The sequence below is a fragment of the Mobula hypostoma genome, chromosome 1 (genome assembly GCF_963921235.1).
Source record: "Mobula hypostoma chromosome 1, sMobHyp1.1, whole genome shotgun sequence".
In the NCBI taxonomy this organism is placed as follows: Eukaryota; Metazoa; Chordata; class Chondrichthyes; order Myliobatiformes; family Myliobatidae; genus Mobula; species Mobula hypostoma.
In genome coordinates, this window is record NC_086097.1 from 250,422,448 (window position 1) to 250,450,033 (window position 27,586).

The 27,586-nt window shown below is 41.7% G+C and overlaps 1 protein-coding gene across 1 annotated transcript in view; it reads right to left on the reverse strand.

Annotated features, from left to right (window-relative positions):
• Positions 1–937: 937 nt before the first annotated feature.
• Positions 938–27,586, reverse strand: part of mal2 (mal, T cell differentiation protein 2) — a 39,167-nt gene continuing 12,518 nt past the window's right edge. Inside the window, exons 3-4 of the mRNA XM_063067119.1 lie at positions 4,110–4,274; positions 938–2,350 (exon numbers count right to left, since the gene is read on the reverse strand). Of these exons, the coding sequence (XP_062923189.1) occupies positions 2,279–2,350; positions 4,110–4,274 (237 nt within the window). The 3' untranslated portion in view covers positions 938–2,278. The remainder of the gene's footprint in view (positions 2,351–4,109; positions 4,275–27,586) is intronic.

Sequence of the window (27,586 nt, forward strand, 5' to 3'; positions counted from 1 at the left end):
ACCTTCCTTGATTTATTCTTTTGCCAAACTGGGATGAACAATTGTTGTAGTTCATCCATGCAACCTTTAAATGCTTGCCATTGCATATCCACCGTCAATCCTTTAAGTGTCATTTGCCAGTCTATCTTAGCTAATTCACATCTCATACCTTCAAAGTTACCCCTCTTTAAGTTCAGAACCTTTGTTTCTGAATTAACTATGTCACTCTCCATATTAATGAAGAATTCCACCATATTATGGTCACTCTTACCCAAGGGGCCTCTCACGACAAGATCGCTAATTAACCCTTCCTCATTGCTCAAAACCCAGTCCAGAATAGCCTGCTCTCTAGTTGGTTCCTCGACATGTTGGTTCAAAAAACCATCCCGCATACATTCCAAGAAATCCTCTTCCTCAGCACCTTTACCAATTTGGTTCACCCAGTCTACATGTAGATTGAAGTCACCCATTATGACTGCTGTTCTTTTATTGCACACATTTCTAATTTCCTGTTTAATACCATCTCCGACCTCACTACTACTGTTAGGTGGCCTGTACACAACTCCCACCAGCGTCTTCTGCCCCTTAGTGTTACGCAGCTCTACCCATATCGATTCCACATCTTCCCGGCTTATGTCCTTCCTTTCTATTGCGTTAATCTCTTCTCTAACCAGCAACGCCACCCCACCTCCCCTTCCTTCATGTCTATCCCTCCTGAATATTGAATATCCCGGAACGTTGAGCTCCCATCCCTGGTCACCCTGGAGCCATGTCTCTGTGATCCCAACTATTTCATAATCATTAATAACAATCTGCACTTTCAATTCATCCACCTTATTACGAATGTGGTTTGCATCATATATGCCAGGAAAGTACTAGATCTTCACCTACCCCCCCACCAAAAAAAAAATGCAGGGTTATAAAACACTCATCCTGATAACATGAACATGAAGAAGCAATCCAACAAACAGAACATTTTAGAGTACTACTTTTATTCAGTGCAAGTTCTTTAAAACAAAAGTTAGGAAAAACATTAGAAAAATCAGAAGCATGAAAACAACTATATACACAATTGGAAATTAAGGCAACAAGTTTGGAAGATTTGGCTTGCGTGAATGGTTTTCATTTAGCTGCTCGAAATTCGTTTGGAACTGAGCAAAGTTTGAGAGATGAAGTACTTGGTAAACAGATCAACTTATTCCGAGATGAATCAGCAAACCACAATAATACTACATAACCAATTTTCTGGTTGAATAAATAGATTGCAACCAAAAATTATGAAATCATTCATTTGTCTAGAAAGAAAACAATCTGCTTTTCCACTAGTTTGCCTCACATCTCAGATGTAGAGGAAGGCTTATGCTGTAGCAGTTGAATAGAAAATTTCAGTCACACCATGAAAACCAGACAATGGGAATGGCTTTTAATTCTAGAATGGATTGAAAAGTTATTCTCATAATCAGGAGGTCTAAAAATTTAATAAGGAAACCATACTTAACACACAGAAACCACTCAGTTCTGTGGTAAATAAACCAAAGGGATTATCAAGTGTAAATATGTAGGTAATTATTCAGTAAAAAGACTGAAGATGAAGCAATTCAACAGATGAATAGTAAACCCTTAAAACATTATGAATGATCCCAGAGAATATCAATTATGCAAAAAATCTTCATTTTAACAAGCATATTTAACACAGAAAGCTAATCTTTTTTTTTAATATAATGAGTTGCATAGTAAAAAAAAGTTCTTTACATTTCACCCATGAGGAAATGGTAAAATAAGTGGAACTTGATGAAAACCTTTAGCACTTGTTTTGCAATACTTTGTATTTACCCATGGACTGAAGTGTAAAGATTAAGTATGTTAATAAACAGATTATGCAATATGAAAATTCACAAGCATTAGTGAACATGGTTCAGAGGAGCACATATAGTAGAAAAATGCTGATTTTTATCTGTAAGATTCATTTTCCAGAAGTTCTTACTGTACATAAACTGATACTGTATTTAAATATTGTGAAATCTATAACTGTTAGACAAACACACTGATCACTGAACATTCAGATAAATTGGAAACTATTTTATTGTTTCACACGTTTTAGATCTTAACACTGAAAATAATCGGAAAAAAAGTTACGGATTTATTAAAAAAGCCACTACTGCAAAAAAAATACTTCAGTACAAAACAGACTTGGCCTATGAAAGGATCACCCTGGTCTTGTGAAATCTTCTAGAATGTAACTGGTGTCAATGAAATCAATCCAGCTACCTATCGTTTCATGCAGTTCATGTGTTGTCAGTTACAGTTTCCATCTTCTTAAAGCAAGAACCAAACTGCAGGCATAACACAGGGTAACGACAAAACAAAATATCTGAAACAAAGGCAAAAAACACAAAATAAATTAAATATTCCAGTCAGTTCAGTTTTAGATCGCTGTTGCTTTTCTCATTTGAGAAAACTATTTGCAGTAGCACAGAAAAGTGTAACAGAAACAGGTTCTTCAGCCCATCTAGTCTGTGCCGAATCATTTAACCTGCCTCCTCTCGTTGACCTGCGCCTTGACCATATCCCTCCATACCTCTACCATTCATGTACCTATCTAAACTCCTTAATGTTGAAATTGAGCTTGCATGAGCCAACTGCACCAACAAGCTGTTTCACTCTCAGCCCAGAGTGAAGCTTCCCCTCCTGTTCCCCTTAAAAACTTTACCTTTCACCCTTAACCTGTGACCTCTGGTTGCAGTCTCACCCCAAACTTAGTGAAAAAGCCTGTTGCACTTATCTTGTCTATACCCCCCGACTTTGTATACCTCTATCAAATCTCTCCTCAGTCTTCAATATTACAAGGAATTAGTCCTAACCTATTCAGTCTTTCCTCATAACTCAGGTCCTCCAGACCCAGTAACATCCTTGTAAGTTTTCTCTGTACTCAGTCAAACTTATTGACATCTTTCGTATAGGTAGGTGACCAAAACCATACACAATACTCCAAATTAGGCATCACCAACATCTTACATAACTTCAACATAACGTCCTATCTCCTGTACTCAGAACTTTGATCTATGAAGGCAATGTACCAAAAGCTTTATGACACAAAATACCCGTGACAATGAATTAATCGTCAATGAATTATGGACCTGTACTCCTAGATCCTTTTGTTCAACTGCACTCCTTAGTGCCCCACTTTATAAAATCTACCCTGGCTGTCCCACTGAAGAGCAAAACACCCTCAGTCTTGGTGTCATCTGCAAATTTGCTGATCCAGTTAACCACATCTAGACCATTCTTATAGTTGACAAACAACAAGGGACCCAGCACCAGTTCGAGGCACCTCAGACACAAACCTCTAGACTGAGGGGTAATCCTCTACTACCGCTCTCTGGCTTCTACCACAGAGTCGATATCTAATCCATTTAGAGGCATCATCCAGAATGCTGATAGACTTAATATTATCAATATTACTACGTACTATAAAGCTATGTATTAGTTATTGACAGAGGAATTCATTCAGTATACTTTGCCATATGTGCCGCCAATTGACTGTAAATAAAGTCAGTCTGCCTTCAAAATAAAAAACAAAATAATCAAATATCACTTAAAAATCAGCATCTGTTGGACCAGATGAATAACCTAAGCACGTGCAACTAATATATTTAAAAACTGTTTGCTCTAAGCATGGTGCAGTGTCTAACAACCATACAAGTGGCCAGCAGTTTCTGGCATCTTCAAGCCTGAATACTTGAAATGGCAGTGAGCAAAACAGTTCTGAATTGTCTACTTCTCAGCAACTGAGAGTGACCAAAATAAATCACTTTTTTTGAACGCAAGCAGATGTAACTAACACTACTTTAAAAAATCGTCCACTTGAACCATGGTGTAGCGTCTAACAGCCATTGTTGCGACTGATGCTAGTTAGAGACTTCAACAGTCTCCTGTCCCAATTAGGCAGCATAGTGTCCCAAAAAAAATAAAAGGTATCCTTGTTATTTCCTCAATTAATTGCTCCAAATAAGCAGATAAGCAACAGCCTAGCTAACCAGAATCCACTGTACTTTGTAGGTTGCAGAGAAATTAGAGAAAATCCTAACTCCCTGTTGGTTTGATCTGAATTGCTGAGATTTAAAACTTACTGTAGCAACGACATTGATACTGTATTGACGAAAAGTTAGAACAGTTGCAAAATTAACTGCAGTCCCGTTGATGCTTCCGGGTTCTACAGCTGCAGATGTTGTTGCAGCTTCAAGCAGCGACGCTCCAAAGTAGAACACAAAGGCAGTGAGGTGATAGACAAAATCCTGCACGAGAAAAGCACATTAGCATCAGCTTTTACTGTCACATCTAGTAGGTACAAATTTTACCAAGGTCTTAAATCAGATTCTACAAAAACAACATTTTGATATTCCAGAGTCTGTGTGGCTAGAATGTCATTCAACAGAAAATGACAACCATCTGCCCCTCATGGTTTAAGAAAGAGTCATATTAGAAACAACTTGTGTATGCCCTATTCAGAAAATGGAATAGTGCTCCAATTAACTGCTATGCATTTAATACACAATTGATACTACTAGGGAGTGAGACAGGCCAGGAGACAAGCTTGTGAGGGGAACACTTTGAAACTTATGGTATTATGATCAGCAGATGCAAAGTAAATATGGAAAAAGATAGGGCTAGTCCACAGGTTGAGATTCTAAACTGGAAAAAGGCCAATTTTGATGGTATCAGAAAGGATCTGACAAATGTGGATTGGGACAGGTTATTTTCTGACAGGGTTACACCTGCCCAACAGCTGTGGCAAGGTTGGAATGCTATCACCTCTTAAAGTAAAATTGAGTGACACAAAACAAGGCTTCACTTCCAAATGATTAATTTCAATGAGGTCACCCCTCATTCTTCTGAATTCCAGTGAGCACAGGCCCAGAGCCATCAAGCACTCCTCATATGATAAGCCATTCAACCCTGAAGTCATTTTCGTCACCCTCTCCAGAGTCAGAGTTTTCTAAGATAATGGGCCCAAAAGTACTCAATACTCCAAGGAGAGGCCTCAGCAGTGCTGTATAAAGCCTCAACATTACATTCTTGCTTTTGTATTCTAGTCCTCTTGAAATGAATACCAACACTGCATTTACTACCAATCAACCTGCAAATTAAGCTTTAGGGAATCCTGCATGAGGACTCCCAAATCCCTTTGCACCTCAGATTTCTGTATTTTCTCTCCACTTAAAAATAACCAACTCTTTCATTTCTTCTACCAAAGTGTATGACCTTACATTTCCTGACACTGTATTCCATCTGCCACTGCGTTGCCCACTCCAAGTCCTTCTGTAGCTTCTCTTTCTCAAAACTACCTGCCCCTCCAACTATCTTTGTATCATCTGCAAACTTGGCCACAAGCCCATCAATTCCATCATCCAAATCATTGACATATAACCTAAAAAAAAACAGTCGAACACAGACCCCTATGGAACACCAGTAGTCACCAACAGCCAACCAGAAAAGGCTCCCCTTTATTCCCACTCTCTACTTCCTGCCAATCAGACACCGCTTTACCCAGCAAGAATCTTTCTTGTAGTACTGTGAGCTTCAAGTTTGTTATGCAACCTCATGGTGACACCGTGTCAGAGGCTTTCTGAAAATCCAAGTGCACAACCAACCAATTCTGCTTTGTCTACCCTGCTTGTTACCTCAAAGGATTCCAACAGGCATGTCAAGCAAGATTTTCACTTGAGGAAACCATGCTGAGCATTCCAGAATCTAGTGATTCTTGAAAGATCATTATTAATGCTTCACGATCTGCTCAGCCACCTCTCTCAGAACTCTGGGGTGTACACCATCTGGTGATTTTTATACCCTCAGACCTTTCAGTTTCCCATGGACCTTCTCTCTATTAGTAACTTCACACACTTCATGACTTCTGACACCTGGAACTTCCACCATACCATAGGCTATTCCACAGTGAAGACTGAAGCAAAATACTTATTCAGTCCGTCCACCATTTCCTTGCCCCCTATTACTACCTCTCCAGCATCGTTTTCCAATGGTCAGATATCCACTCACTTCCCTTTTACACTTTATCTTTCTGAAGAAACTTTTGGTATCCTCTCTGACATTATCAGCTGGCTTACTTTTGTATTCCATCTTTACCTTCTTAATGACTTTTTAGTTGCCTTCTGTTGGTTTTTAAAGCATTCCAATCCTCTAAATCCCCCTGATTTTTGCTCTATTATATGCCCTCTGTTTGGCTTTTATGGTGGCTTTGACTTCTCTTCTCAGCCATGGTTGCATCACCTGTCCTTTAGAATATTTTTCTTCCCCCCCCTCCAAGAAACTTCTCTCTAGTAATGACAACTTCACACACTTCATGCTCCCCAACACCTGGAACTTCCACCATACCGCTAGTTTCTTCCACAGGGAAGACTGATGCAAAATACTTATACAGTTCATCCTCCATTTCATTGTCCCCCATTACTACCACTCCAGTGTAGTCTTCCATTGGTCTTGCCCCTCTTTTACACTTTATGTATCTGAGGAATCTTTAGATATCCTCTATTATTGGCTAGCTTGCTTTCGTACTCCATCTTTAAGTTTCCTTCTATTGGTTTTTTTAAAAAAAGATTCCCAGTCCTCCAACTTTCCACTAATTTTTGCTCTATCATACACCTTCTTTGGTTTCAGTTAGTCCCGACGAAGGGTCTCAGCCGAAAACGTCGACTGTACCTCTTCCTAGAGATGCTGCCTGGCCTGCTGCGTTCACCAGCAACTTTTATGTGTGTTGCTTGAAATTCCAGCATCTGCAGATTTCCTCGTGTTTGGTTTTATGTTGGTTTTGACCTCTGTTAGCCACTGTTGTGTCATCTTTCTTTTAGATTACTTCCTCTTTGGGATGTACACATCCTGCGCCATTGAAATTGCTTCCAGAAACTCCAGTCATTGCTGCTTTTCCAATCAAATCTGGCCATCTCCTCTCTCATGCCTCCAATTCCCTTTCCTCCACTGCAATACTGATACATCTGACTTTAGCTTCTCGTCCCCAAATTTCAGGATGAATTCAATCATATGATCACTTGACCCTAAAGGTTCTTTTCCCTTAAACTCTAATAAATTCTCATTTACTGCACAACACCCAATCCAGAACAGCTGATCCCCGGAGCCACAAGCTGCTCCAAAAAGACATCTCGTAGGCATTCTAGAACTTCCCCTTCTTGGAATCCTGCACCATCCCGATTTTCCCCCATATACCTGCATATTGAAATCCCTATGGTTATTGTAACATTGCCCTTTTGGCTTATATTTTCTACCTCCTGTTGTAATTTGTAAGTCTCGCCCTTACTACTGTTTGGGGGTCAGTATACAATTCCCTTCAGTCTTTTTAGCCTTGCAGTTCCTTAGCTCCATCAACAAATGATTCAATGCCCTCCAACCCTTTGTCACCTCTTTCTAATGATTTGATTTCATTTTGTTTTAAATCAGAGTAACACCGCCCCTTCTGCCTTCCTGCCTGTCCTTTTGATACTGTGTGTCCTTGGACATAAGCTCTCAGCTACAATCTTCTTTCAGCCATGATTCAGTGATGCCTACAACAACATACCTGCCAATCTGTAACTGTGCTACAAATTCATCTACCTTATTCTGATCTTATGATCTTATTGAATGGTGGAGCAGGCTCGATGGGCCAGATGGCCGACTCCCACTCCTATTTCTTATGCTGTAGAATTCAGTTTGAGTCCTACAGGCTGGAATATACACTCATGAAAAAATGAAATGCTGTTCTTTGAGCTCCAAGTGGTAGGATGGTAGAGCTCGGAGTGGAACTAGGAGAGCAAACCGAAATGGCAGGTGACTGGAGAATGAGGGTCAAGCACAGATGCCCCATAAGGCAATCACCCCATGTGTTTGACTTCTGGTGTCGAGGATGCCACATGGTGAAGACAGAGTGCGGTGAAGACAAGCTGAAAATGAGGAATAAACAGTTGACGTTTTGAGCTGATATCCTTCATAAAGAATGGAAAAGAAGATCAAAGAAGCCAAAATAAGATGGGGGGGGGTCCTGCGGGAAGGAGGAAAAGGAGTACAAGCTGGCAAGTGATAGGTGAGAGGAAAGATAGGTGGATGAGGGCAGAGGGATTGATTGGGTCCCTGGATGATAGGAAGGGAAGGGGTGACAAAGACAGGTCATTCGCCCCTTGCAGTTGCATGGAGAAGCGCCATGTGACAGGGAGTAGAAGAGTGGAGTAGAGTCATGAAGTGATTGATATTTCAAAATGCCAGAAAGGGAGGGACAGGAAAATGCTTTGAGGTAGAATCTTGATCAAGCAAACAGAAATTGCGGAAGAATTTGTTGAATGTGGACATAGATTCTGAAAATCCAAAGCAACATGCACAAGACGCTGGAGGAACTCAGCAAATCAGGCAACATCTATGGAGAGGAATAAATAGTTGACATTTCAGACAGAGACCCTTCATTAGGACTGGAAAGGAATGTGAAGAAATCCACAAGAAGTTTTTGGCATGTTAGAGGAGAGAACAGCCACTTTTTATTAAAGGGAAGACAACATTACTGACACCCTGGCAGATAGTTCCTCAACCAATGCTCACAGAAATGGATTGTCTGGTCATTATTCACAACTGTTTATGGAAGTTCATTGACAGCCAATTGCTTACTATATTGTCTAGGTTATAGCTTGCCAGGAAAGATTCAAATCCTTTTGATTGACAAGTGGAGCTTCCACTCTTGGTTCAAGGACAATGGAGAGAAGGGCAAATGTTAAGGATCTATACAATTTTGGTACAACTTAAGCAGGGAGAGAAAATGGAAAATCTGGAATGCAATTACTGTACATTTAAGGGGGCAGATAGAGTCAATCAGAACATTCCTGTTCCTAAGGAATCTGTAATACAATTCTATTTTACTCATTTAGACATACAGCATTGAACTGGCCTTTCCAGCCCCATGAGCTGCACCACCCAGCAATCTACCTGTTTGACACTAGCCTGACCACAGGATAATTTACGATAACCAATTAACCTACTAACCAGTACATCTTTAGACTGAGAGGAAACGAGAACACCTGGAGGAAACACTTGGTCACAGGGAGAATGTAACTCCTTACAGACAGCATCAGAATTAAACTTTGAACTCTGGAGTGCCTCGAGCTGTGATAACACCATGATAATCGATAGGTTACTGCGGCACCTGCGATGTCCGAAAGGCAAAGCTGAACATCAGGTCTTACAAGGTTTGATTTCTCCAGAAGCAAAAAAGATCAAGACCAATCATGTGACTGCCAACATGCTGCTTTCCAGCAATGAAGAATGTGAAACTACAGGTCATAGTTGTATGAACGTTCTGAAGTTCACTTGGCAGACTGACCACACGCTAATAAGTGTTCCATTAAGAAAGTTATTCTGATAAGATTGAGCAAAGTAGTTTTACATCTTCAGTTAACATTTACTTAATTCATTCAAATTTTTTGCTTTTTGTTAATGGAATAAGCTTCAAATGTAAAATTCAGTTTATAGATATTTATTATGTACAGCCATGTCACTAATCTGGTTCTCTTACAAGCATGAGATCATGACTATGCAATTACATACACAAAGCCATGAAGCTAAAACCCACACTTAATCAGCATCACATCATTACAAATAAAATTTGTAGCTAGTAATGAGATCATAAAATTAAAACACTGCAATTAGTCATAGGACACCACTGCATAACAGAAATAACTTCTAACGTGACTGAGTGTTGGAAAAAGGTTGCCATTTAAAACCAGCATTACTTGGTTCAAGCTTCAAGTAGAGCAAGTTATGGATGAACCATCAGCTTTAAAACATCTGACTGATGAAGGGTCTCAGCCTGAAACATCACCTCTATTCTTCTCCATAGATGCTGCCTGATCCACTGAGTTCCTCCAGAATTTTGAGAGTTACCACACAACTCTCTTGAATTTCAAAAGTTCAATGTTCAAAAGTACGAAGTACATATATACACACACACGATACAACCATGAAATTCATCTCCTTAAAGGCAGCCACAAAACACAGAAACCTCAAAAGAACTCATTTCCACCTGAATTTTATAAAAAATTTAAAGATTTATTATTTCCTCTTTTTATAGAACTAATACGTCAAGCAGAAAAAATACATAAGCTTCCAGAATCTTTTTCAACAGCGATTGTAATAGTATTGCCAAAAAAGGACAGAGATCCTATGAAACCAACATCATACAGGCCTATTTCTTTATTGAATACGGATTATAAAATAATAGCAAAAATTTTATCGAATAGATTATCTAAATATTTACCAAAATTAATACATATGGATCAAACAGGTTTTATTAAAAATAGACAACTGGCAGATAATGTAACTCGGCTACTCAGTATAATTCATTTGGCACAAAAAAGGGATGAGAAGAGTATAGTAGTAGCTTTGGATGCAGAAAAAGCATTTGATAGATTAGAATGGGATTTTTTATTTAAAGTATTAGAAAAATATGGGTTAGGAACATCTTTCATAAATTGGATTAAAACTTTAAATTCTAACCCTAAAGCTAAAGTAGTGACAAACTCTCAAATTTCAACATCATTCCAGCTAAAAAGGTCAACTAGACAAGGTTGTCCATTATCACCTGCTCTATTTGTATTGGCGATAGAGCCATTAGCAGAACTAATTAGATTGGATCCAGATATTACGGGTTTTAGAGTTAACCAAGAGGAATATAAAATTAATCTTTTTGCCGATGATGTTTTGATCTATTTAACAAACCCACAACATTCGTTACATAAATTATCTTCTAGATTGGATGAGTATGGGAAGGTATCAGGTTACAAAATAAACTGGGATAAAAGTGAAATTTTATCTCTTACTAAAGGAGATTATAGTCAATGTCGATTAGTAACCCAATTTAGATGGCCGGTAAATGGTATAAAGTATATAGGTATAAGACTTGATAGTGATGTAAAGAATTTATATAAATTTAATTATTTACCACTATTGAAAAAAATTCAAGAAGATCTTGACAAATGGATGATACTACCAATAACATTAGTAGGTAGAGTCAATGTTGTAAAAATGAATATATTTCCGAGATTACAGTATTTGTTTCAAACATTACCAATACAATTGCCACAGAAATTTTTTCAAGAGTTAAATAAATCTGTGAGAAAATTTCTTTGGAAAGGTAAAATGTCAAGAATATCATTGGAAAAACTGGCATGTAAATTTAGGTTAGGAGGGTTACAACTTCCAAACTTTAAAAATTACTATAAAGCAAATCAACTTAGATTTATTGCATCTTTTTTCGATGATCAAAAACCAGCATGGATTAAAATAGAACTAGATAAGATAGGAGAAAATAAACCTGAAGATTTTATATATAAATGGGAATCTAAAGGGATACGGGAAAAGAAAGAATCTCCTATATTAACACACTTGATTGATCTATGGAATAAGATAAATGTTGATAAGGAAACACAGAAATCTCTATTAGCAAGGAGACCTTTGTTTCAAAACAGACTTATTCCTTTTACAATGGACAATCAACTTTTATATAATTGGTACCAAAAAGGGATTAAATTTATAGGAGATTGTTTTGAGCGAGGTATATTGATGTCATTTGAACAATTAAAGGATAAATATAAAATATCTAATAATACTTTCTTTTGTTACTTTCAGTTAAGGGCTTACTTAATAGGTAAGCTAGGTCAAACAATGTTTTTGCCAAAAGCTAATGAAATTGAAATTTTAATTCAAAAAGGAAAAATTAAAAAATTTGTTTCTTGTATGTATAATTTGATTCAAGAACAGACTATTAAACAAGGAACCCATAAGTCAAAGCAAAAATGGGAAACAGATCTGAATATTAATATTGATGAAATAAATTGGTCAATACTTTGTCTGGACAGTATGACAAATACAATAAATGTTCGACTTAGATTAGTACAATATAATTTTTTACACCAATTATATATTACACCACAAAAAATAAATAGATTAAATTCAAATATATCTGATAAATGTTTTCGGTGTAATCAAGAAATTGGTACTTTTCTACATTCTACTTGGTCTTGTTTTAAATTTATCCAAAAGGGTTGAATTTTAAGAATCTTATTGGAACAAATTACTGGAATTCAACTTCCACATAACCCTGTATTATTTCTATTAGGTGATATTGAAGGGATAAAACCGAAACTTAAATTGAATAAATATCAGAAAGAATTTATAAAAATTGCATTGGCAGTAGCTAAGAAGACTATAGCAGTTACTTGGAAATCTGATTCGTATTTAAGTATGGATCGTTGGAATAATGAAATGGCTAGTTCTATTCCACTTGAAAAAATTACTTATAATTTAAGAGATAATTATGTAACATTCTTGAATATTTGGCGCCCTCATTTACAAAAGATAGGATGTCATATTTAAGTGCTCCGACAAAGAATTTGGTTACTTGGGGAAAGTAACGAATAATTATACCAAATTTATTTTGAATCCCATGGAGCGTGTGGAAACCTTCCAATACCCAGGCGGTTCTTCTTTTTTTTTTCTTTTGGGTAGGACTATATATGGGGGGGGGAGGGTTAAGGGGAGGGGGGGGTAGATTTTATCTTTTCATGTATTCTTTTTGAAAATTTAATAAAAATTATATAAAAAAAAGAACTCATTTAAAAACAAACACCCAATGCACAGAGAGAGAAAGAAAAATAATCATGCAAACAAAGCAAACAGCATTCAGAACTGAAGTTTTACCAAAGTCACAAAGTCAGACATCACTGCAGCTGGAGCAGACCACAGCTTTAGTTCATCGCAAAGCCAAGTAAACATTGCAAGACCACAGATGCGAAGCCAGGTATCACTACAGCTGGCACTGCGTTTCAGTGTGGAGTGGAACAAATATTGTGGAGCTGGGAGCAAAACTGGCCCTTGCCTTGTCAGGGTGTCGGGACCAGAGGCTTTTCCATTTGGCCTGGTGCTTAAATCATCCCAACATTGGGTCGTTCCTCACTGACCACTCTGGGGCTTAGACCCTGACACCACAACTCAACCCATACCCGACTTTTCCAGTTCAGCCCAGCACTCAAGAATCGATCAGACATCAGGACCTTCCTCGCTCTTGGGGATGCTGCAACTCTGCTTCCACGACAAGGCCTTTCCTGCAACTCCGCTTCTCACGACCACCCTCTGCTCGTCTCTCCGTTGTCAGTATTAGTCATTATTAAAGTGTTATTAGCAAGTTATATAGTAGCTTCCTTTGTTTTTTGGCCACCTGTAAGTAGGTGCTGTGCATCAGTGCAACATTTTAAACCGGAACCCAAGACGTTTAGCAGGCGGAATGTTTGAAAAGTGCACAACAGGAGAAACAAGTGCTTTGGCTTCTATTGAAGGAAATCGTAAGCGTAAAAGACTCAATTTAACCATTTGCAAATTATAACATTTTCAGAACTTGTTATCAAGCCAACTTCTTTTAAAAAAAAAACAACCTGCTGATTTGCTTTGACAGCCAGGATCTCCAAAGTTCATTTTAGCTATGAAGCAAGCTTCATTCCAGGAACCAATGACTTGTGAAAGTGCACTTAAAATTTTAAAAATCATTTTTATTGAACTTGAAAATATAATCTATATATAAACAAGAGATTCTGCAGATGCTAGAAATCCAGAGCAACACACAAAATACTGTAGGAACTCAGCAGGTCAGGCAGCATCTATGCAGATGGGTATAAACAGTTGCTGTTTGGGGCAGAGATCCTTCACCAGGACTGGAAAGGAAGGGGGAAGAACCCAGAATTAGATGGGGTGGGGAGGAGAAGGAGTACAAACAGGCAGGTGATGGGGAAGGTGTTGAGTTCTGCTCATTTGGGCTATGTAAACATTTAGTTGGGATGTGCACCTTCCCTGCAATGGGAATTTGCATGAGGGGCTACAGGGACTGTGGGTAAGAAAATGGCCGCCCCTGCGTACCAAACGTTAACGGAAAAAGTAGAGTTGTTTAAGCTAAGGAAAATCATATCTTTGTTGTTTGAGCATCAACAGACGGTAGGTGGGTAGGCGAGGGGAATGAAGCGAGAAGCTGGGAGGTGACAGGTGTAAAGGTAAAGGGTTCAAGGAAGAATCTGATAGAGAGTGGATCATGGGAGAAAGGGAAAGAGGAGAGACACCAGAGGGAGGAGTTGGGCAGATGAGAAGATAAGGGGCAAGAGAGGAGCCAGAATGCGGAATAGAGAAAAAAGGGGAAGGTTTATCCTCTTCTAGATGCCGCAGGACATGCTGAGTTCCTCCAGCACTGTGTTACTCTGAATGTCCTTGTTGTCAAAGTAAACGAGCAATATTCATTTAAACTATTAAGTTTCAACCCAGAAATGAGTGATGTGTGAAAGGGCACTTTTTTATTAAACCTGAAAATATTAGATACAAAAACTGAAATCAGTATTTAACCGCCAAGGTGTGGGGAAGGGAAGTTAAATTCTTGCTTTTGGTCAATGAAACAGTACAATATTTTCAGGAATCCAGTAAACATTTCACTTGACTAATGATTGCCAGACTATATTTGAGATCAGGTGGTATTTTACATTCCAAACTCTGCTTGTAATGTTCTATGTCATCGCTATCAAACCAAAGTTCCCCTGCTAATCTCTCTACAACTATGCTGACTCCAATTACAATCAAACACGACAGGCGAAACAGCCCCAGAGGGAATGAGGAAGATTTAGATTTCAGCAGTATTGTACTATTGAACACCATTAACAACAATGCTAGTATTGGACACCTCATTGCTGTCCAAGAGGAGCCAACAAAGCAAACGTTTCAACATGTAGCCTTAAAAACAAACATTCAAATAAGACTTGTGCAACATTAGCTCTAATCTTCCCACAGGCTCTGGGCTTGTACTCACTGGAGTTTAGTAGAGTGAGATGGCGGGGGAGATTCTCATTGAAACAGTGAGTATTGAAAGGCCTGGATACGGCAGATGTGGATAGGATGTTTCCTATAGTGGGGGAGTCTCGGACCAGAGGGCACAGCCTCAGAATACAAGGATGTCCTTTTAGAATGGAGATGAAGAATTTCTTAGTCAGAGGATGGTGAATCCGTGGAATTCGTTACCACAGACGTTGTGGAGGCCAAGTTATTGGGTATATTTAAAGTGGAGATTTAGAGGTTCTTGCTAAGTAATGGCATCAAAGGTTATTGGGAGAAATCAGGAGAAGTGGGGTTGAGGCAGTTAAGTCAGCCATGATGGATTGGTGGAACAGACTCGATGGACCGAATAGCCTAATTCAACAACACGCATCAAAGTTGCTGGTGAACGTAGCAGGCCAGGCAGCATCTCTAGGAAGAGGTACAGTCGACATTTCAGGCCGAGACCCTTCGTCAGGACTAACTGAAGAAAGAGCTAGTAAGAGAGTTAAAAGTGGGAGGGGGAGGGGTAGATCCAAAATGATAGGAGAAGACAGGAGGGGGAGGGATGGAGCCAAGAGCTGGACAGGTGATTGTCAAAAGGGGTATGAGAGGATCATGGGACAGGAGGCCCAGGGAGAAGGAAAAGGGGGGGGGGAAGAAAACCCAGAGGATGGGCAGGGGGTTATAGTCAGAGGGACAGAGGGAGAAAAAGGAGAAAGAGAAAAAGTATGTGTATGCTTGCTTACTTATTCCCTCACCATTTCTCCTTCAAGTTGCTACAGCTGAGGGGAGTGTGATAGGGGGTGGAGACAGCTCCCACTACCTATTAAATGCTCCCAATCCCGTGCATCTCAAACGGACTCTGAAAACCAAGTCCATCTCCTGGTCTTCCTGTGTGACTTAGCTGCTAAGCCTGGTGGTACTGGTTCCACGGACTGGAGATGGGCTGAAGGCAGGTTACTAGCATCTTAAAACCCATTCACTTTGGGCAGATCATCTAGGATAGGAAACGCTGGTCTCAAATCTCCACTGCCTTGCAGCTACTGTATACCCACTCATGGGGAAGGCTTCAGGAGTAAATCCAGAAGGAAAAGTCCAGACCTGGAGTCCCTAAGGCAGTCTTACGTTGAGTTCAACGCTGACCGTCAACTCCTGCAACGCTGCTGGCGCCAAACTGTTTTGATCTCTACTGCTCCTTTGGATTCAGCTGCGTGGAGAGGGGAAGCCTCCTGCATGGGCAGCAATTCATCACACTGCCCTTGCTTCCGTTTCACAGACAGATGGAACGCAACATCCATGGTCGGCCAACAAGAGGCCTCACAGGTCACTTCTCAGGGATACAGGTGGGGAGAAATGTCACTGAAACACCAAGCTCTTCATAAAGATTCTGCTCCCACATCTTATGGTCACAGTCATCATCATGTGCCGTGTTGTATGACATGGGTGATCATTGTCTTTCCACGATGATTGTTCTCGGAAAATTTTTCTACAGAAGTGTTTTGCCATTGCCTTCTGGGCGGTTTCTTTACAATATGGGGTGACAGCAGCCATTATCAATACTCTTCAGATATTGTCTGCCAGGCAGTGGCTGCATAGCCAGGAGTTGTGATATTCACCGGCTGTTCATATGACCATCCATCACCTGCTCCTATGGATTCACGTGGCCCTGATCAGGGGGCTAAGCAGGCGCTACACCTTGCCCAAGGGTGACCTGCAGGCTAGTGGAGGGAAGGAGTGCCTTGCACCTCCTTTGGTAGGGACAACGCCACCCCCACCATCCCGAGGGTCACAGTAAGAGTAACAAGAGGAATTTTCTGCACTTTGTGTCCGATGCAGAACAGCAGCAGTCGAAACCAGCACAGCCGCTTCGAGAGGGTGCAAACTAACAGCATGGCAGTGCTAGCTCCAGGATCAGTGTTTGATTCCCACTGCTGTCTGCAAGTCTGTACATTCTCCCATAACCACATGGCTCTCTTCTGGGTGGTCTGGTTTCCTCCCACATTCCAGACAGGTATGGGTTGGGGTTAGTTAGCCATGTTGGCACCAGAAGCATGGTGATACTTGTGCAAAAGACAAATTTCACTGCACATTTTAATGTGTATGAGCCAAATAGAGGGCACCACAGTTGTGCAGCAGTTAGCACAATGGCTCTCGGGGTATTGGAGTTTGAAGTTCAATTCGGTGTCCTCTGTAAGGAGTTTGTACGTCCTCCCCATGACTGTGGATTTCTTCCGGGTGCTCCAGTTTCCTCCCACATTCCAAAGACACGTGTTAGTAGGTTAATTGGCCATTGTAAATTGTTCTGTGCTCAGGCTAGGGTTAAATAGATGGGCGGGGCCAGCTGGCCAGTGGTGTAGTGGCATCAGCACTGGAATTCAAGGCGGATGGCTGAGTTTGAATCCAGCTGGGTGTCAACCTGGGCAGCAGCAGTCTGTGTGCAAGAGAGGCCAGATTCTTGCCACAAAAACCTTATGGAAAACTCATAGTCAACACCAGTTGATGGCACTCATTGGGTACATTGATGGTGCTCATTGCGAAGCGCAGAATCAAATATCACTGTGATGATTGTACACTCTAATGTTTGGCGACAATAAAGTAAAGGTAATCATTGGGCCAGGGAGGCATACTCCATGTTGTATCCCTAAATAAAATAAAGTTAATCTTTAAGTAGCACATTCATACCTTCCACAATATCAGGCATTCAGGAACTCCAGGTTACGGTAGATGGAGGCCCTTCATTGGTGAGCTTTGACCATGGATGTTGTGCAAGCCAGGGCAGTAGAATAGAGAGAGAGAAGCTGCTCCCAGTGGACAAGCCCCACACTGCTGATTAATCCGAAGGAACATCCGAGACTGATACAGTTTGGCACCAGTGGTGTCGCAGGAGTTGCCAGTGTCGGACTGCCTTAGATGTTCCAACTCCAGATTTTCCCCCTCGGGGGTTTACACCTGAAGCTTTCCCCACGTGCGGACAGAGCCGCAAGGCAGCAGAGGTTTGAAATCAGTTTTCCTTCTCCTGGATGAGCTGCCAACGACGGCTGGCGAGCCCCATCTGCCTGAAATAGCTAATTTGATGCCACCAGGAACCCACCTTTGCCCCCTCTCCTGTCAGTAGAAACAGCTCCACCAGGTTTACTAATTAATTAACTAATCAGTGGTAATACCTGGTTCTAGTTCTTAAAGATAAAGATTAGGCTTATTTGCAACATGTACATTGAAACAGTGAACTGCATCAATTCCGTCAATGATCAGCACAGTCTGACAATGTGCAGGCATGTTTCCATCACCAACATAGTAATGCCACAGTTTACTTATCCTAACCCATACATCTTTGTACCGTGTGAGGAAACCCACAAACTCCTTACAGACAGCAGCAGGAATTGAACCCCGATCTTCCCTTTGTTGACATTGCAAAGCATTATACTAAGTGCTACACTAGTGTGCTGCCCTAAGTTTCAGTATGGTTATTGCCAGTAGGTTGAGTTGGAGGACAGATCAATGGGATAGCAAATCCATGTTCTGGAAAGGGCCCTTTATGGCATGTTCTGCAACCTCCAAATCAATTCTTCAGACAGATTTTACACATCTCTTCAACAGTTTTCTCACATCAAGATTCAGGGGGAGGGAGGACTTCTTGCAGTCTGAAGAGACTAGAAGAAAGGTTTTCAAACAATGTGCTTGGGGCACATTGACAGGAATAGCCAGTCCACAGGTGTGTGACCAATGAGTTCGGGCAACCCGCCAGTCATCAGCACATCCGGCCCAATTTTAATAGGCAGGATACAACTCACTGGGGAAGAATTTTAAAAAGCACAATCGTGGAAGCATCCCAACAGGTGTTGGCAATAGCAGGTCTCATGGCTTCAGTGTTGAATCTCTCTTACTGGTCATGTATTATCTTTCATTGCTGCTGTTTCACACATTTACACAATTGCTTGTTTTATTATAATAGTGACAATGACATTATACTGTCTTACATAAACAGGCAGTTTATGCCAACCTGTTAATATTCAGGGCATGCCATTCAGGGACTTGGGCTAATATTATTTTGTGACTGTACACTGGATCGTAACTACACATACCGTGTTCTGCATCTTGGCCCAGGAGAAACGATGTTTTATTTCATTCTATACATGTGTGGTTGAATGACGATAAACTTGAATTTCAAGTTCCAATTCTCAGAAGTTCGTGACTTATGGGAAACCCAAAAATGAAAAAGAGTGCCTCCAGAGAAACTCCATAATTCAATACAGTACAACCCAATATAAACACGCATGTTAGGGGCCAGCTGTAACACCTGCAGTGTAACAAAATGCTGGACAAACTCAGATCAGGCAGCATCTATATAGAGGATGTACTTTTCAGTATGTATTTTGTGTACATTTCTGACATTAAATGTACCTTTGAAACCTTTGAGTAAACAGTCGATGTTTTGGACCAAGACTCTTCATCAGCAGCAAAAAAATGAAGGGGAGACAAGAAATGCCACAGGTGCTATTAACAGTAATGTTTGTCAGCCAGATGTTTCATCTTCAGAAACTTAAGACTACACTGTCATCTCCTCAGACAACCCTTCCCTGCTCCATTCCAAGCCCCAATCTCCAGCCTTCCATCACAAGAAAGGCCAGGACCAGCCCACGAGTTTCCCTACCTGCGGCTCTAGGTGATCACTTTCTCATCTACTCCAGGAATATAAAGAACTTAAAGCAGGGGCAGTCCACTCAGCCTGTCCCCTACCACCAGTGACAAAGTAAACAAGGTGAAGAGAGATTTTAGGGAGCTAGGTAGAAAGCTGAAAAAGAAAAGGCCCTCCAAGATGGTAATCTCTGGACTGCTGCCTGTTCAATGTGCCAGTCAGGGTAAAATTAGGATGAACTGGCAAGGCCGAGGAACTGGTACAGGGGCAGGGGCTCAGATTGGTGGATCATTGGCATCTCTTCTGGGGAAGGCCTGACCTGCATAAAAGGGGCAGGTTACACCCCTGTGGGGTTCCGATATCTTCACAGGCAGGTTGGCTGGAGTTGTTCAGGAGGATTGAAACGAATTTGGCAGGGGGATGGGAACCAGAGTAATAGTGCTGAGGATGAGGTAAATGGTTTACAAACAGAAGCAGCGTGTAATGAGACTCCTAGCAAGGACAGGCTGATGATAGGGCAAAATTGCAGTCAACGGGATGACTTGCAATGTAAAAGGTGGACAAAATTGCAAAGGATGAATACAGGATGTGCACAAAACAAAGTAGATGAACTTGTAGTACTGTTACAGATTGACATTATGACATTATAGGCATCACTGAATAGTGCCTGAAAGATTATAGCTGGGAGCTTAATGTCCAAGGACACACCTTGTATTGAAAGGACAGGCAGGAAAGCAGACAGGGCAGTGCTGTCCTGTTGGTAAAAAATGAAATCGAGTCATTGGAAAGAGGTGTCGTAGGGTCAGACGGTGTTGAATCGTTGTGGATACAGCCAAGGAACTGCAAGGGTAAAAAGACTGATGGGAGTTGTAGATAGACCTCCAGGGTAAAGATGTAACCTACAAATAACAATGGGAAATAGGAAATGCATGTCAAAAGAGCGATGTTACAATAGCCATGGGGGATTTCAATATGCAGGAAGATTGGGAAAATCAGGTTAATGCTGGATCCCAAGAGGGGAATTTCTAGAGTGCCTATGAGGTGGCTTTTTAAAAGCAGTTCATGGTTGAGCCCACTAGGGGATCAGCAGTTTTGGATTTGGTGTTGTGTAATGAACCAGAATTGATTAGAGAGCTTAAGGTAAAAGAACCTCAAGGGACGAGAGATGATAATCTGATTGAATTTAACCTGATACTTAGAGGTAAAAACTACAGTCAGATGCATCAGTATTACAGTGGAGTAAAGGGAAATAGAGGCATGAGAAAGGAGTTGGCCAGAATTGATTGGAAATTGACTGGCAGGGATGATGGCAGAATTGGCTGGAATTTCTGGAAGCAATTCAGAAGGCACAGCATATATACATCCCAAAGTAGTATTCTAAAGGTAAGATGGTACAACCATAGCTAACAGGTCTAAGCCAACATAAAAGCCAAAGAAAAGATTTATAATAGAACAAAATTTAGTGAGAAGTTAAGAGGATTGGGAAGCTTTTAAAAAACTAACAGAAGGCAACTAAAAAGTAATTAAGGTAAAGATTGAATACTAAAGTAAGCTAGCCAATAATAAAGATTTAATATTAAATGTTTCTTCAGATACATGAAGTGTAAAAGATGCGAGAGTGAATATTGGACCGCTGGAAAAATTATGCTGGGGAGGTAGTAATGGGGACAAGGAAATGGCTGATGAGCTGAACAAGTATTTTGCGTCAGAAGATACTAGCAGTATGCCAGAAGTTCTGGAGTACCTGCAGGCCAAAATGTGTGAAGTTACCATTACTAGGGAGAAGGTTCTTGGGAAATTAAAAGGCCTTAATGCAGATGTCACCTGGACCAGGTGGTGTACATTTATTGAACAAGAGGACCATAACTGTGTTCAGGTGTCTCCGCTTTTCGAACGTTCGCTTTATGAAACCTCACTGTTACGAAAGACCTACATTAGTTCCCTGTTTTCGCTAACAGGTGTTTTCACTGATACGAAAAAAGCAGCGCGTGCCCCGCGCAGCTGCTCCTCCCCCGGATTCGGAACTGCATTCTAGCCGGCATTGCTTAAACACGTGCCTGTGAGCAGCCGTTAGCAACCGTTAGCAAGATGAGTTCTAAGGTATCGGAAAAGCCTAAAAGAGCTCGTTAAGGGTGTTACACTTAGCGTAAAACTAGACATAATTAAGCGTTTCGATCGTGGTGAACGAAGTAAGGACAAAGTGAGTTTGGCTTGTGGAAGTTGACGAAGATGATGTTGAAGAGGTTTTGGCATCCCATGACCAAGAACTGATAGATAAGCTGATGCAATTGGAAGAGGAAAGGATAAGAATCGAAACCAAATGCAGTGGCGAACAGACTGAAAGTGAAGTCCTCCAGGAACTGAACGTGAAGCAACTGCGTGAGATTTTCACTGCAATGATTGCAGAAAAGTACGACTAATTTTGAAAGGGTATGTCAGTTTAGGGCATATTAGCAAGATGGTTTGAGTGCTTACAAAGAACTGTATGATAGAAAAAATGCGCGAGGCTAAGCAGTCAAGCATACTATCGTTTCTCGAGCCTTCCACATCAGCCAAAGCAGACGATGAACCTCGACCTTCGACATCGAGGCAGGCAGACATAGAAGATGACCTGCCTGCCCCGATGGAAACAGACGACACCTCAGTGTCCCACCACACCAACCCCCGGGCAGCGGACAGATAACAATTCGCGGAGAATTCAGTGGTAGCCGGGAGGCACCCAGCACATCTTTAAGAAAAAATGCCAAAATAAACAAGCTAATTAGTTAGGTGCTGCCCGGCACGTAAATGTTGGCCCAGATCAGAGGTAATTGCTGATTGCGTCGTCTCTGATCTGGCTGACATTTACGTGCCGCCCAGCACCTAATTAAGTAGCTTGTTTATTTCGGCTTTTTTTTTCCTTAAAGATGTGCTGGGTGCGTCCTGGCTACCACTGTACCCCTGCATGCTTCACAGATCGGTATCGGTTCACTGCCTGGAGGGTGGGGGCCACTGCACCACCCCAACCTCTGACGACTCAGCCTAACACACCATCAGTGTGCTCAATGTCTTCCCGATTCCAGTAAATGATACTACGCTGTACATACATTATTTCTACTTTATATAGGCTGTGTATTTTTATGCGTTATTTGGTATGATTTGGCAGCTTCATAGCTTAAAGGTTACTGGAGAGAGTGTTTCTGCCGAGAGCGCTTGCATGAGATTTTTGCTACGGAGAACAGTGCAGGCAATGACTGTAGAGAAGTATTTCTACTTTATATAGGCTGTGTATTTATCATATCATTCCTGCTTTTACTACATGTTACTGTTATTTTAGGTTTTATGTGTTATTTGGCATGATTTGGTAGGTTATGTTTGAGTCTGCGAACGCTCACAAAATTTTCCCCATATAAATAAATAGTAATTGCTTCTTCACTTTACGACATTCTGGCTTATGAACCGTTTCATAGGAACGTTCTACCTTCGGATGGCGGAGTATTGCAGATGAGGTCTCACTGACATTGTACCTTTCCCATTTTTATACTCCAAACTCTTTGCAATAAAGTGATGGGAATTTCAATCTCATGATCTCTCCAGGCTTGATGCATTCAATACCTTTGCATTTTGCACCACCCACTAAACATCAGCCAAGTTAGAGGCTAAAGGACATTCCTCCCCAACCCTCACCATCCCCCCCACTCCCTAGACAGAAAATCTCCCATTTATGAACCCAACAATATTGAATGCAAATTAGTAAAATGCTGAGCATCCATTATTGCCAGAGGGATCATGGCATCAGAAATGTAAAGCTCAAAAGCTGATGCAACAGGTGCAACCATTCTTTTGTTAATTGGGGAGGGAGGGGGGAGGGGGGAAAAGAACTGAGATACAGGGATGTTGTGTCTCCAGCTTTGGGGAACTGATGTGGAGAGAGATGGAGGAGGCGTGTGACCCAGTGCACACTCAACAACACGAGGTGGAGTGTCGTGTTATTGTGGTATAAGAAGTTGGCAAGACGCCACTTGAAGCATTGTGTGCATCTGTTTGCTATACAATAGGAAGGGTGTCATTAAATGGGCAGGATGCAGAAAAGATTCATGAGGATATCAGCTGGACTGGAGGACTCCAGTTATTGGGAAACAGGATAGGTCGAGGGATTTCAATACCTCCCCATCCCCAATCAAGAACAAGGAGGCTGATGGATGACATTATAGGAGGCTTACAAGATCATAAGAGGCACAGATAGGGTGGTTAGTGGCTTTCCCAGGGTCTGGGAGTCTAAAGCCACATGCCATGATATAAGGTAGAGGGGAAATGTGGTGAGGTGAGCAACGACTCTCCTCCACAACCACCCCCACAGGTCTTGGGGGTATGTGGACCAAGCCGCTAGAGAAAGTTGAATAGGTAAGGACAATCGTGCTTAAGATATTAGACACACATAGACTGGAAAGGTTAGTGAGATATGGGCCAAAAGCAAGGGCTTGTTACTAATTCAGATAGTCAGCTGGGTCAGTATGGACGAGTTGGGTCAAAAGGCCTGTTTGTGCTCCCTCCTTACCAGGGAGGAGAGATCCCAAGCCTAGCAGAACAGCCATGATAGCTGAATGGGAGGGGAGGTGAAGGAGAACATAGCAAACTGCGGTAAGGAACAATTACAGAAGACCAGCAGGAAGTTCTGCTTTCAGCTGTACTAGGTGGACTGGCCCAGGTCATACTGTTCAAAGAACTCAAGGGAGGCATCTCAGTTACACTTTCTCCCATGTGTGGAGGACCAACGACATGACTGTTGACTTTAGGAAGGTGCAGCTGAACCTTCACCCTCTGAACAAACGTGGTTCATCCATAAATAGAATTAAGCGCACAGATGACCCCACCTGCTCCTTCAATATCATCTTCCTGAATAAGGCGGCAGAGCAGCATCTCCACTTCCTGAAAAGAATGAGGCAATCAAGGCCCTCCCCCCGCCCTCATCTTAATTGAATTTTACAGGAGCACCATTGAAAACATCCTGACAAGCTGCACCTCCAACTGTATGGGAGCAGCAGAGCGTCAGACCGGGAGACCCTACAAAAGACTAAATGGCCAAAAGGATCATAGGGGTCTCCCTGCCATCCATCAGGGACAGTTATCAGGAGCGACACATACGCAGGGCCTTCAGTATTACAAGGATCCCACCCATCCTGCATCCTCTGACATGTCTCCAAATGGAGGGTGCAATAGTTTAATCTAAAACCAATGTACTATGTCAAAACAAGGGAGACTACAGCAGGATGAGGGAGGAGTTGGACAGGGCAAACTGGGAACACAGGCTTTATGGTGGGATAGTAGAGGAACAGTGGAAGACTTTCAAAGAGATTTTCTGGTGTCCAAAAGTATATTCCAGTTAACAGCAGGGGTGAGAGAGCCAGCCATGGATAACTAAGGAAATAAAGGAAGGCATCAGACAAAAATGGATAGTAAAAGTTTTTATAATTATATAAAGTGGAAAAGGGTGTTTAAGTGAACATAGGTCCCTTGGAGGACAAGAAGGGGGATTGTTATTTGGTAATGAGGAAATGGCCAAGGCTTTGAATGACTATTCTGTGTTGGTTTTCACAGTGGAGGGGATGTCTAACATGCCAGAGATGATATGGATGCAATAGGAGGCGAGGACCTCGATACAAAGGCTATCACCAAAGAGGTAGTGCTGAGCAAACTTGTTTGCCTAAAGATAGACAGGTCCCATGATCCTGACTGAACGCATCCCAGGGTACTGAAAGAAATGGCAGAGGCTATAGCAGAGGCTTTGGAGATAATTTACTAAATCGCTCTGGGCAGGTCCCGTTGGATTGGAAGAAAGCAAATGCTAGGCCACTGTTCAAAAAAGGATGTAGGCAAAAGGCAGGTAACTACAGGCCAGTTAGTTTAACATCTGTCGTTGGGAAAATGCTTAAAACTATCATTAAAGAAATAGCAAGGCAACTGGAAAGAAATGGATCCATCAGGCAGATGCGGCATGGATTCAGCAAAGGCAGGTCCTATTTGACAAACTTGCTGGAGCTCTTTGAGGATATAATGAGTGCAATGGGTAGAGGGGAACAAACAGATGGATGTTATTTACTTGGATTTTCAGAAGGCGTTTGACAAGGTGCTGCATAAAAGACTTATCCATAAGATAAGGATGCATGGAGTTGGGGATGATGTATTAGCACGGATAGAGGATTGCTTAAACAATAGAAAGCAGAGAGTTGGGGTACATGACTGTTACTCTGGTTGGCAATCAGTGGTGAGCGGTGTGCTGCAGGGTTCAGTGCTGAGCCCATAACCGTTTGATATACGTTAATGATCAGGAAGAGGGGGACCATGTCTTGTTTTTCCAAGTTTGCTGATGATACTAAATTGTTCAGAGGATACAGAGAGTCTGCAGAGAGATATAGATAGATTAAGTGAGTGGGCAAGGGTCTGACAGAAGCCGAAGTGTGGTTGTAGAGGGGTCATATTCTACATGGAGGTCGGTGACTAGCGGTGTGCCTCAGGGATCTGTTCTGGGACCCCGTTTCTCTGTGATTTTTATAAGTGACCTGGATGAGAAAGTGGAGGGATGGGTTAGTAAATTTGCTGATGACAGAGGTTCGGGGTGTTGTGGATAGTGTGGAGGGCTGTCAGAGGTTACAGTGGGACATTGATAGGATGCAAAACTGGGCTGAGAAGTGGCAGATGGAGTTCAACCCAGATAAGTGTGAGGTGGTTCATTTTGGTAGGTCAAATATGATGCAGAATATAGTATTAATGGTAAGACTCTTGACAGTGTGGAGGATCAGAGGGATCTCGGGGTCCGAGTCCATAGGATGCTCAAAGCTGCTGCACAGGTTGACTGAGGTTAAGAAGGTATACAGTGCATTGGCCTTCATCAACCGTGGGATTGAGTTTAAGAGCAGAGTGGTAATGTTACTGCTATATAGGACCCTGGTCAGACCCCACTTGGAGTACTAAGCTCAGTTCTGGTTGCTTCACTACAGGAAGGATGTGGAAACTATAGAAAGGGTGCAGAGGAGATTTACAAGGATGTTGTCTGGATTGGGCAGCATTTCTTACAAAAATAGGTTGAGTAAACATGACCTTTTCTCCTTGGAGCAACATAGGATGAGAGGTGACCTGATAGAGATGTACAAGATAATGAGAGGCATTGATTGTGTGGATAGTCAGAGGCTTTTTCCCGGGGCTGAAATGGCTATCATGAGAGGACATAGTTTTAAGATGCTTGGAAGTAGGTACAGAGGAGATGTCAGGGTAAATTAAAAAGACCCAACGGTGAGTGCATGGAATGGGCTACCGGCGACGGTGGTGGAAGCAGATACAATAGGGTCTTTTAAGAGACTCCTGGATAGGTATATGGAGCTTAGAAAAATAGAGGGCTATGGGTAACCCTAGGTAATTTCTAAAGTAAGTACATGTTCAGCACAGCATTGCAGGACAAAGGGCCTGTATTGTGCTGTAGGTTTTCTATATTTCTATGAAGCAACTGTGCGCAGTTCTAGTCTCCTTACTTGAAGGATATACTGGCTTTGAGGCGGTGAAGAGGTGGTTCACCAGGTTAATTCCAGAGATGAGGGGGTTAGACTATGGGCAGAGATTGAGTCACCTGGGACTGTACTCACTGGAATTCAGAATGAGAGGAGATCTTATAGAAACAAATTATGAAAGGGATAGATAAGATAGAGCCAGGAAAGTTGTTTCCATTGGTAGGTGAGACTAGAACGACGGGATATAGCCTCAAGATTTGGGGATGTAAATTTAGGATTGAAATGAGAACGAATTGCTTTTCCCCAAAGAATGGTGAATTGGTGGAATTCTCTGCCCAAGGAAGCAGTGGAGGCTACCTCAGAAAATGCATTTAAGACAAGGCTCGATAGATTTTTTGCATAGTAGGGGAATTAAGGGTTTATGGAGAAAAAGCTAGTAGGTGGAGATGAGTCCATGGCCAGATCAGCCATGATCTTATTGAATGTGGAGCAGGCTCGACGGGCCAGATGGCCGACTCCTGTTTCTCACGTTCCTGGGAGAGTCCACGGCAGAAAAATCAACAGTCCGAATGGGAAACAGTTTTGTCCTTCAGGCCATCAGGCT